Source organism: Scyliorhinus torazame, chromosome 18 (genome assembly GCF_047496885.1).
Source record: "Scyliorhinus torazame isolate Kashiwa2021f chromosome 18, sScyTor2.1, whole genome shotgun sequence".
NCBI classification, from domain to species: Eukaryota; Metazoa; Chordata; class Chondrichthyes; order Carcharhiniformes; family Scyliorhinidae; genus Scyliorhinus; species Scyliorhinus torazame.
The window spans coordinates 124,452,102-124,463,806 of record NC_092724.1 but is presented as its reverse complement, the minus strand read 5'-3'; the positions used below and the strand labels follow the sequence as shown (position 1 = coordinate 124,463,806).

At 45.4% G+C, this 11,705-nt stretch overlaps 1 protein-coding gene across 2 annotated transcripts; it reads right to left on the bottom strand.

The window, feature by feature from the left end:
• Positions 1-1,885: 1,885 nt before the first annotated feature.
• Positions 1,886-9,412, bottom strand: LOC140395487 (CD276 antigen). 2 transcript variants are annotated; one of them, XM_072483286.1, is made up of 7 exons: positions 8,786-9,412; positions 7,263-7,347; positions 6,846-7,172; positions 5,844-6,140; positions 5,300-5,446; positions 2,714-2,739; positions 1,886-2,627 (listed from the first exon to the last, which is right to left on the bottom strand). In XM_072483286.1, the coding sequence occupies exons 2-7, from the start codon at positions 7,327-7,329 to the stop codon at positions 2,598-2,600; spliced, it is 894 nt and encodes a 297-aa protein (XP_072339387.1). In that variant the 5' UTR covers positions 7,330-7,347; positions 8,786-9,412; the 3' UTR covers positions 1,886-2,597. The 2 variants fall into 2 exon arrangements, with proteins under 2 accessions (XP_072339387.1, XP_072339386.1); XM_072483285.1 differs by having other exon boundaries at positions 7,263-7,350; positions 8,786-9,411.
• Between the last annotated feature and the right edge of the window lie 2,293 nt (positions 9,413-11,705).

The following is an 11,705-nucleotide window of genomic DNA, read 5'->3' as shown; positions in this document are numbered from 1 at the left end:
ACAATGCTACCGTGCTGCCCCCATATTTAAAACACCAGTTGCTCACTTAGGTTTTTAAATGCCTTAAGGATTTTAATGGAGTTAATTGGGGTGAAGATGTTGCAAGGTGGTGTGGGTAGTTAAGGGCACTTGGATGAATCAGTAGTGTGGCGGTGGGTATTCAGGTCATGTAGTTGGGTAGCTGAGTTGATTGGTTGTGTAGTCGGGTTGGGGGGGTGGGATAGTCAGGTCGGGAAACTGGATAATTGCAGGGTGAGCATTCAGAGGTGGGTAATCATCAGGAAGTGGGGCAGTTGTGGTGGGTGGGAGTTGTGTGAGGACCATGGAGGCTTGTGTGTGTGTGTGGATGTTGGGGGCAGTAGGGTGGAATTTGCTGTTAATCGTTAACTTATGCCTGAAACAGCAGAACAATACCTAGGCAAATATCTGGGTAAGCATTGTACAGCAGGCCCAACTCTCTGTCACTTAGATCAGTCTCTGAGATATTTTCGGGGACCCAGGAAGTGTAAATCTGCCCAGCAGAAGTGTAGATTTCCCAGGCAGTGCTATGCATGTGTGGACATTCGGCCTTCTGAAGGGTCCCGATGCACAACCGAAACAAATGCCTCAACATTCGCCAGAAAGATCCAGACTAATATTTCCCCTTGTGTGGGAATCTAGAACTGGGGGTACAATTCCGGAATAAGTTGTCGCCCAGTTAAGTTGAAGATCGGAGGATGGAGAGCTGCATATATTTTCTCAGAAGATTGTTAACCTTTGTAATTCTCTAATCCAGAGAGTACTGAAGGCTGGGTCATTGAATATATTCCAACCTGAGCTGGGCAGATTTGTGAGTTACAAGGGAGCCAAAACAAAGGTGGACAAGTGGCATCGAGGCCACAGTCAGGTCATCTGGGACTCACTGCCCACCCGCAGGCTACCGACTCACCCAAGTGGAAACAATCAGTGATTATGAGAGGATATTGGATGGGCACTCGGAGGAAATAAACCCGCACGGCTACTGGGAATGTGCGGGGGAGTGGGACTGACTGGATTGCTCTGCAGGGAATTAGCAAGGATGGGTTGAATGGCCTCCATCTGTGCTGTAGATGACTCTGTGGAGCTTTGGGGAAACAAAAGTGAACATTCAACAGTCAAGCAAGGCAGAACGACACCTGGCAACCTATTCCAGCAGTGCGGAGAATGAATCCAACTTGAGACACAAGCCCCCACTTAAATCGAAGTAACACAGACCGGCTGCGCCTCGATGGATTGTGATAGATTGTGTGCCACAGCCAGGGCATGGTGCTGAGTTGAGTAGCCCAGAGTGGCAGCAGCCAGATTACTTCCCCTGGTCTGGGAGAGCACTCCTGTTTCTCCTTGCCCCACAAACATTGCTCCAAAAAACTTGCCTTTTTCATGCCTTTTCAGTGTAAAAAGTACAAATGTACTCTCAATCTGCATCATCAAAAATATCAGTATCCTATTCATATCATTGCTCCAAAATGTATATATTAAAGGTCTATCATCTGAAGGAGGAAGGCACTTCACGAAAAAGAGAACCATGTTCATTAAGCTTTAGAAGATACACCATCTTTACGCAAAAGCAATTTTTTCCCCCCAATTAAGGGGCAATTCACCTACCTTGCACAACTTTTTGGGTTGTGGGGCTGAGACCCACGCAGACACGAGAACGTGCAAACTCCACACGGAATTTCACATCAATTGATGCAAAATAGCAGTAAAGGGAAAAAAAAGTGATTTATGGTATTTAAAATGTATTTACAAATGGTATTCACCCCAAATTTAAATTATCAGTCGAATCAGATGTTACAAAAAATAGATTTCTTCTTCAGTTATGAAAAGGTTCCATCAAATAGTTAGAACAACATAGTAAATCAACATATTGGAGAATTAAATGTTTCATTTTATTTACATTAAACCGATTTACAATTAAGCACGTGGAAATATAATTGCATAATTTTGTGAAACAGGAAATCCTCTCGCTACTTCAGTTTTCTTACGTAGTTGCATGCAATGGTATTTTCTCTCCTGGGTGAAAAATACAGTCCAGCACACAAGCCTTTTCACAATAATTCTGTAATCAACCTGCAGGAAGCACATTTTCAAAGTACGAATGAGTCTCTAAGATCTTGTTCTCCTTTTACAGAGTGCTGTGGAAGTCACAAACAAATCCAGGTGTAAAATAGGAATATTCCTTGAAAAACGGCCAGGATTGAGACCAAGCTCTCTAGTTTGTGGCGTTCTTATGTTTTGTGGATCAAATGATTTCTGAATGGTGTTAGTATACAACCAATATGTGGCATTGTTTTTTTGTCGACGAAAACGAATAGTGAAGAGTCTAGCAAAGTGGCAGAGGCAGAATTACTATTCATAACAGTCCCCTAAAGATAGTTGGAGATCCTGGAAAGCAAACTGACAGTACTTGAAATGATCTGTATGATGTAAATTCACCTTCTACTATTCAGATAATACAGAAGGACATGGCTGGGATGTGATGTATGTTTGAAGCATGATACCACAAAAACGTTCTTGAAGTAATCCATATTAATGCATTCATCGCATGTAGAAATAAGAAGTATTCACTGCAATCATTATTAAATATCAGCATCATGTAAATTTGACATCTGTTAAAAGGAAAAAAAAAGAAATTATTAAACCAGTGAGACAGAAAGCTTTCGAAAAATAATCTGATGTTTGAAATCGCACCTACCATTGGCATTGCCGACTGTCTTCTAACTGTTGAAAGTAAAACAAAAGAAAAAACAATTAATTCATTTTTTCTTGTACATAAACATTGAATTGACATCTCCAGCTGTAAATGTTATAGTTGGTTATTTGTTGGGAGTTCCACATGAACAATGCTCACATTTTCCCTAATTAACATTTAAAGAACTTCTCTGACTTACTTGTCCAGTGCTCAAAAATAATGATCTTACAAGAAATAATAACTGCAGTCACCTATCCTCCTTACAATTTTCCTTCTTCCAACTTGACTTAGTGATTCTGTAGTGGTTATGTTAACAAACTATTAATTCAAAAAGTTAGCCAATTATAGCAATCCCAAGGACAGGTATTTAAATCCTAATATCACAGTGCAAAAGTTTGAATTCAATTTAAAAAAGAATGCTTGGTATTGGCAAAGGTGACCGTGAAGCTTTAGTCAATATTAGACCATGTCACAAAAACCCAAAGGGTTCACTAATCTCTTTTTTTGAAGGAATCCTATAATCCTTACTGTGCCAATCTTATATGTGTCTCAAGTCCTACACAAATGTGCTTCATTCTTAACTAGCCTCTGAATTGGTCCAGCAGGTCAGTCAATAATATCAGGCTGCAAAGAAGAATATTTTTAAGGGCAATAAATGTTGATCACACCTAGAGCATGATGGTTTTGAAGTTGACTTTACTACATGGTGAATGTTTCCTTCCTTCTCCGACCTGACTGTTTTTCCCCGTACTAAATACTACAACTTGGTACTTGTGATTTGAAATACCGTAGATGACTCAGTCCTACACCTATCTCTTCCAATTCTGTTCAATGGTTGGATCTGGCTCAATAGAAGGTGCTCCAGGCCTATTCAGTCTGACTCATCTAAAGTTTTCTTACATTCTCTAGCTAGAAGCTGGGTAGCAGCAGAAGATGGCTTATAATGGTACATTATCAGCCAATTTTACACCTAACTACTTCAACCAACTACGATGTAAGGAAACCTGAAGATTATAGCCAATTAGGAACAATTCAGAGCATTACTTATTTTTATTTCTTAAACAAATATTTGGTGAATGTGTTCATGCTCAGTAAGGTCACAGTACTGGACATCCAATGATTCAGCTGTGATGAACGTAGGAAATGTTTATAAGTATTGTATTATGTGTTGGTTGCAGTAACGTTATTAAAGTAACTTGGGTTGAGGTATCCAGATTATGGGCGGGATTCTCTGAACCCCCGCCAGGCCGGAGAATCGCCGGGGGGCGGCTTGAATCCCGCCCCCGCTGGCTGCCGATTTCTCCGGCGCCGGATGGGCCGAGCGGTCGCCCGTTTTAGGCCAGTCCTGCCGGCGTAAATTAGACCTGGTACTTACCGGCGGGGCCTGGCTCTGCGGGCGGCCTCCGGGGTCCTTGGGGGGGGGCACAGGGGGATCTGGCCCTGGGGGGTGCCCCCACGGTGCCCAGGTCCACGATCAGGGCCCACTGATCTGCGGGCTGGCCTGTGCTGGGGGGGCACTCTTTCCCTCCGCACCAGCTGCTGTGGACTTCCACCATGGCCGGTGCAGAGACGAACCCCCCAGCGCATGCGCGCTGGGATGACGCCAGCACACGCTGGCGCTCCCGCACATGCACCAACTCGCACCGTCGGCGGAGGCCCTTCGGTGCTGGTTGGAGCAGCGCCAAGCCCTTCCATGTCGGTGGGCACGGCGCCAACTCCACCGGCGCTGGCTTAGCCCACGCATTCCGCACCTTCCGGGCGGCCTGACACCAGAGTGGTTCATGCCACACCTCGGCGTCGGGACCACCTGTCCCGCCGGGTAGGGGAGAATCCCACTCTATAAGTCTGTTAAACCGTGATTAAGGGTTTATAGCTAGGCAGCCTGTGATATCACTCATGGGAGAGGCTGAATCTGTTTGTAGTTTCATTTTCAGCTCTGCCCTATGTCTGTTATTTTTAGTTTAATTTTTAGAGCTCTGCTCTGGATTCTGAGGAAAGGAGCTGTGTTTCTCAGACTGACTTCTGAAAGCTTCTCTCCAAAGGACTTTGTGTAAATCTGTACGCCACTAAGTGTTAACTTTATTAATAAGTGGCATTTGACCTGTGTGTGTAGATTTTGCTGAACTGAAATTTTGCATGTAAACTCAAGGACCTTTCTTTTTTATAAAACTTTATAACTGTTAGTTGAAAACCATTTTCTCCCCTGTATGTTAATGGAGTTAATCCTGTGTTAATAATAGTGTCAGTGGAATCCTTTCCTCACAATTTACAAGTTGAAAAGTTGTTGGGTCCAGTTACCTAATATAAATTGGGGTTTGGCCCAGGTACTGGAACATTAGCTAATAACCTATCGTAATACACAACTCTGGGAAGTGAACAAGAATGCCAGACAGAATTCGAAGACATCCCATTCCTTTTTTCTTGGCCGGACTATGTGGATAAACTGAATTATCAGGTTTCCAGATTATGGGGTGTATTCAAAAACAAAAGTCAAGCAAAAGTTATTTTTCAATACGTGATCTTGGAATTTATGTTTCAAAGACTGAAAAGTTTTAGAAGAAACCAGAAGCTTTTACAAAATCATCACACCTGCATATGCATTTCTCCTGAATCGAAGAATCGCCAAGATGACTATTCCAATTGCAAGTGCGCCAACAATGATGAAGATAGCTGTGAGAATCTTACTCTTTTTCTCTTCACTTTGGCGATCAGTATTAGGTTCGTCCAAGAAGGGAACTGAAAGGTTGGGTAGAAAAACGTAATTAATTGCAATTTCCAACTTCAACCTTTGAATGTATAATAATGATGATATTAATCATATAGAGATATGCTGAAGTTCGAACTGCACAGGGTAAAATTATTGCAGCGGTTTAAAAGGAGGCCCCACGAACTTCTCAAGAAAAATAGTTATGGGTAAAAAATAGGATTTTGTGGCATTACACATATCTTCCAATATAAGAAAAAACTACTGATAATAATCGTTTTTGTCACAAGTAGGCTTACATTGCAATGAAGTTACTGTGAAAATCCTCTAGTCGTTACATTCCTGCGCCTGTTCGGGTCTTTAAAATCAGTTATTTAAACAATTATTTAAATTTTCTGAGATTGTTTTGAATAAATGGTGTGAACTTACTTGGAAAATGCTTCTTAATCTCATAGTTATGCTCTTCCACATTCCACACAACACAAGTGTAGTTGCCATCCAAAGCATTTTGTGCAACTGTGATTGGAAGCATACTGGTCACCTTGAACAGCCCCTGTGAGGTCTTTACACTACTAGTTTTAGCGTGAGAGGTGAGGTCCGTTTTCTCATAGACAAACCAGTGAATCTCAGGGAGAGGGTACCCAGTTGTTTCACAAATCAGGTCCGTTGTTCTCATTCTTCTGGTGATGTTTGATGCCAAACTCACTTTTGGCAAACTGTATGGAGCTAAACATAAATTACATCCTTATTAACGTAATGGGAGAGGTGTAGAATAACATAGGCTCAGTTTTTATACTTAGCCCGCCAGCAAGCAATACACAACACTAATTCCCAGATTTATGACAGTCATTGGGTTGAATTTAGGTTACTTAAAGTAAGGAAAGTGTAGGGGTGAAGAAAATATTTAATGGTTCAAATTTATGATTTTGATCTGATTTCTGAATATGTGAATTCAATACTGTTCAGGGGGCTTTCGATTGAGCTTTCCCCTTTATTGTGATCATTTTTGTCTGATTGAGAAAGTAGCTTATATGAATGGCTTGCATATTTTGCCGGAATATATCTGTATCTATTTCATAATGGATTATTACTCCATGGACACTAGTTATTGAGACTGACTATATAGTAAGTATTGGGTGAATGTCACATGATGATTATCCTGTCTTACAATGTGGTCATCCAAAAAATCAGTGCATCCTCCCCTCACTTCAGTGGCCAAAATATGTTTTGAGATATCCTGAAGAGATGAAAAGTGATCCACAAATGCAAAGTCATTATTTGTTCTCTCAACGTGACCCTCATTATAACTTACTGTTTGCCTATCTCACATGTCAAACTTTTAGGTGTGAGAATTAATTGGAATTGATTGCCAATTAAAGGCAACCAATAATTTAGCAGGGAGAATATCAGAGAAAGAATACTGTTACCCACCTTTAACCTTCAGTGTGATGATTTTACTGGCATAACCAGCCACTGTTTCCACATAATATTTATAAGTCCCTTGATCTGTCAGTTGTGTGTTCCGGAACAACAGTGATACATCTTGTGAATCTGGATGAAGTAATTTAATTCGATTTTGAGGTTCTTCGTCACCAGCTTTGAAGCTAAACAAGGATCTTAGTTTTCCATTATTTTCCACTTTACTGAGTTCAATGAAATCAAATATTTTCACTTTTGTTGATTTGATTGAGCAGGGCAGTTTAGCGTCTTCGTTCAATATTCCTGTCACTGAAACGTCACAATCTAATGTCACAAAGCCTGAAAAACAAGAATTTCCATTAGCTCACATTACCTCAGTGCTAATCGGTGTTCAATGAGCTAGAAATTGAGTAGCTCTTCAGTACTTACTTTGTGCAAAGGATGCACTTCTGTACAAGGCGACATAAAGGAAAATTGTTATACTGTGTAAACCCATTCCTGGAATTCAGGTTACCTGCTAATTTGAAGACAAAGAGAAAATTAATTAAAAATACAAGGCTGAATTTTTCAAAAGAAGGTCTGGTCCTGTTGTTGGATCTGAAAGCTGGATCTGAAAGATTGGTAGCGGGATTGAGTTTCGGAGCCATGAGGCCATGTTGCAGCTGTACAAACCTCTGGTGCGGCCGCATTTGGAGTACTGCGTGCAATTCTGGTCGCCGCATTCTAGGAAGGATGTGGAAGCATTGGAAAGGGTGCAGAGGAGATTTACCAGAATGTTGCCTGGTATAGAGGGAAGATCTTATGAGGAAAGGCTGAGGGACTTGAGGCTGTTTTCGTTAGAGAGAAGGTTAAGAGGTGACTTAATTGAGCCATACAAGATGATCAGAGGATTGGATAGGGTGGACAGTGAGAGCCTTTTTCCTCGGATGGTGATGTCTAGCATGAGGGGACAGAGCTTTAAATTGAGGGGAGATAGATATAGGACAGATGTCAGAGGTAAGTTCTTTACTCAGAGAGCAGTAAGGGCGTGAAATGCCCTGCCTGCAACTGTAGTGGACTCGCCAACACTAAGGGCATTCAAATGGTCATTTGATAGACGTTTGGATGATAAGGGAATAGTGTAGGTGTGCTTTAGAGTGGTTTCTCAGGTCGACGCAACATTAAGGGCCGAAGTGCCTGTACTGCGCTGTAATGTTCTATGTTCAATGCAGCCAAACTTGCTCCGGTGGGCAATGGGACACAGGCATTTTTGCTGAAGCTGTCCAATTAACAACATTTGAGGACAATGGCCTGCCCGTTGCACCCTCCATCCCCCAGACAACTAGAGGTCTGGCAACTCAGCAGTCTTGGCAGCAGCACCAATAGTAGTGGCTGCCTCTTAAAGGAGAGGGCACCTCAATGCCAAGGAAGGCAGGGCTCAGCAGGCTCCTGCTATAGGAAGTGTGTGTGTGTGTGTGGGGGGGGGGGGGGGGGGGGAGAAAGAGAGGTTATCCCAGCAGCCACTTTGGTCTGTGGGTGGCCATTGCCACTCAGGAGCCTTTCCATAGGCAATGGAGTTCCCTTCAACCTCCCCACAGACTCTCCACAGGATCAGGTTCATACAGTAAATTGGATGGGCAATTTAGCAAAATAAATTTGTAAGGCAATAGGTCTAACTGGATTACCCTGCACACTGCTGGCATGATTAGGGTCCTCTTGGCAATGTGCAATACTGGCAGGAAGATGTTGGACTATTGCCAGTTCTCCTGCTGCCTCCCAATTAAAGACTGGGAAAATCCAGCCCTCAGTAATCCATATCAAACCAGATTCACTTTGGCACCAGAGGTAAGTTTTATCAGGAATGTTAAGGCACTGTATACGGTTGGAATACTCAAATATACATTGCCAAGAATGTTTGCTTTACACAAGTGTAAACAAAGCAATTTGTTAAGTTTCGAAAAGTCAGACTGTACCTTTGCTTCACAAGCGGGGGGGGGGGGGGGGGGGGAACTCGCCCCAACCAGTCCCACACAAGACGCGGGGGTGGGTGGTGTTCAAACCGACCCAGGAACAGTCACCATTCGAAATCCAACACTGCCACAACTGTCGCGGTTGATTCAAGGATCTGGACACAGAACATCTCAGCTGTACCCGAAACCAAGTGCTGGGATCTGCGGGGAGCGAGTCAGGGCTGCCGGCTCTGGATGTCCCGTCCAGTCTGGGATAGTTGCCAACTCCTGTGACTTTGCGTTGAGAACAAACTGAACAAAGATTTAGCTGCCGCTCATCCGCACCGTCCTCGTACAGTTCCGCATTTGAAATGAACACTAGAACTGCTCCCCCCCCTCCGCTCGCTTTTCTTCCTTGTTTGTAAACTTTCTGTTTCGATAGAATTGGTCAGCAGCGGTCGAGTTGGCTCAGAAGTACATTCAAGTTAGAAAAAAAATCCTGAACAAATAAATGTCTCTGAGTGTCGAGCCCCCAGCGAACTTTCCCCACCAGCACTTGTGTTAAACTTGCAATTAACCAACACTTCATCCTAAATATCCTTCCTCTTGACGGTTCCAGGAAGTCAGAGGATCAGAGGGCTGGGTGAACCCTAAACTGAAACCAACTTGGGAAACTCCCGGCTTTATGTTTAGGGCCACTTGTTCCTTCTGTGAAAACTTTCCCCCTTCAATGCCCTCCCTGGGGGATTAGTCCTGGAATGTTGAAGGAAGATCCAAATCATTTATTTCTCGTTTTACTCATTCTATTATTTTGAATTTATCATATCTCACTTCTGGTATACTAAAAGTTTTTTTTTGAAATTTCATTTTCAAAAGGGGGGGGGGATAAAAAACATTAATGGGACTGAATTCTCCACTCCGCCCGCCAGCAGCGAGAATTGTGATTGGGCAGAGAATAGCGCAATGGATAGATCGCGATTTGCACCACTTCCGACACCATTTTCCAGTCCCCCGCTGATGGCATGAGTGAAGTTCGGGCCCCGCGCCGGTGAGCCCTGCTAAACCACCATTTGCTTGGATTTAAATTTCATTAGCGAGTTGCAGGCTGCATGCTCCACCGCTCCGCGATGCTCCACCCTGTGGTAAACCATTGTTGCACCTATATTAGGTGATGTACGGTAGGACCTGTACTACAGGTACGGCGGTGGTCCCTGCCTGCTGGCTCCGCCCAGTAGGAGGAGTATAAATATGTGTGTCCTCCGTGCAGCAGCCATTTCGCCAGCTGCTGTGGGAGGCCACACATCGTAGAGCAATAAAGCCTCAGTTGAATTCAATTCTCGTCTTTGTCCAATTGATCGTGCATCAATTTATTGCTCTAAGATTTTCAGAAGATGGACCCCCGTATCAAGCCGGATCGCCTGCAGCTGGATCCGCAATCAAACGACGCCAAAAAGGACTTTCAACACTGGCTAGCTTGTTTCAAGACATACATCAGGTCTGCACCAGACCCTGTTTCGGAGGCTCAGAAAATACAGATACTGTACTCGAGGTTGAGCTCCAACGTCTTTCCGCTGATCCAGGACGCGCCGAACTACGATGAAGCCATGGCGCTACTTAAAGAAAATTACACCCAGCAGACGAACACGCTCTTCGCCAGACACGTACTCGCCATTCGCTCTCAGCTCCCTGGTGAGTCCATAGAAGACTTCTGGCGGGCCCTAATCCCACTAGTCTGGGACTGTGACTGTCAGGCCGTTACGGCCACTGAACATTCTAACCTCCTTATGCGGGACGCTTTTGTTACGGGGATTGGGTCGGACCTCATACGCCAGCGATTTTTAGAAGGGACCATGCTCGATCTCGCAGAGACAAAGAAGCTAGCGATCTCTATGACGGTCGCCTCGCGCAATATTTAGGCCTACGCCCCCAGCTGCGCGGCCCACCCCTCCTACACATCGTGGACCCCACAGACAGCCGCCCCAGTGGGGGCCTTACCCAGCCAATACGCCTGCGCCACACGCCAGCCAGCTAACCCCGTGGGTCCCCGATGTTACTTTTGCAGCCAGCAAAAACACCCCCACTAACGCTGCCCGGCCCGCGCTGCCCTTTGTAAGGCTTGCGGTAAGAAGGGGCACTTCGCTGCGGTGTGCCAGGCCGGCGCAGTCGCCGCTATCGCCCCCACCCCCCTCATTTACGCACAATGGGCGCCGCCATCTTCACCCCCTGGACCATGTGCGGCCAGTGGGTGCCGCCATCTTCTCCCCCTCAGACCACGTGCGGCCAATGGGCGCTGCCATCTTCTCCCACTCATACCAAGCGCGGCCAGTGGGCGTCGCCATTTTCCCCTCCACGCAACACGTGCGGCCCACGGGCGCCACCATTCTGTCCTCCCCAAGATCTTCAGGCGCCGCCATCTTGTCTCTCCCACGGCACATGGGCACCACCAGCGTTCCAGGACCCGTGCGCCCCGGGCACCCCACCATCCGACACCAGCGACGACCAACCACGACTCGGCGCAGTGACCATCGACCAGTCTCGTCCGCAGAACCTTGCCACCGCATCGACCAGCTTTAAAATCGATGGACACGTGGCCTCTCGCCTGCTGGACACCGGGAGCACCGAAAGCTTCATCCACCCGGATATGATAAGGCGCTGCTCCCTCGCGGTACACCCTGCCAATCAAAGAATCTCCCTGGCCTCCGGATCCCATTCCGTGGTGATCCGTGGGTACTGTACGGTCACACTCACGGTCCAGGGCGTAGAATTCAGCGGTTTCCGCCTCTACGTTGTCCCTAACCTCTGCGCTGCCCTACTACACGGCCTGGACGTCCAGTGTAACCTCCAGAGCCTAACCCTGAAATTCGGCAGGCCCCTACCACCCCATACTGTGTGAGGCCTCGCGACCCTAAAGGTCGATCCACCTCACCTACAACAAGGAGAAGTG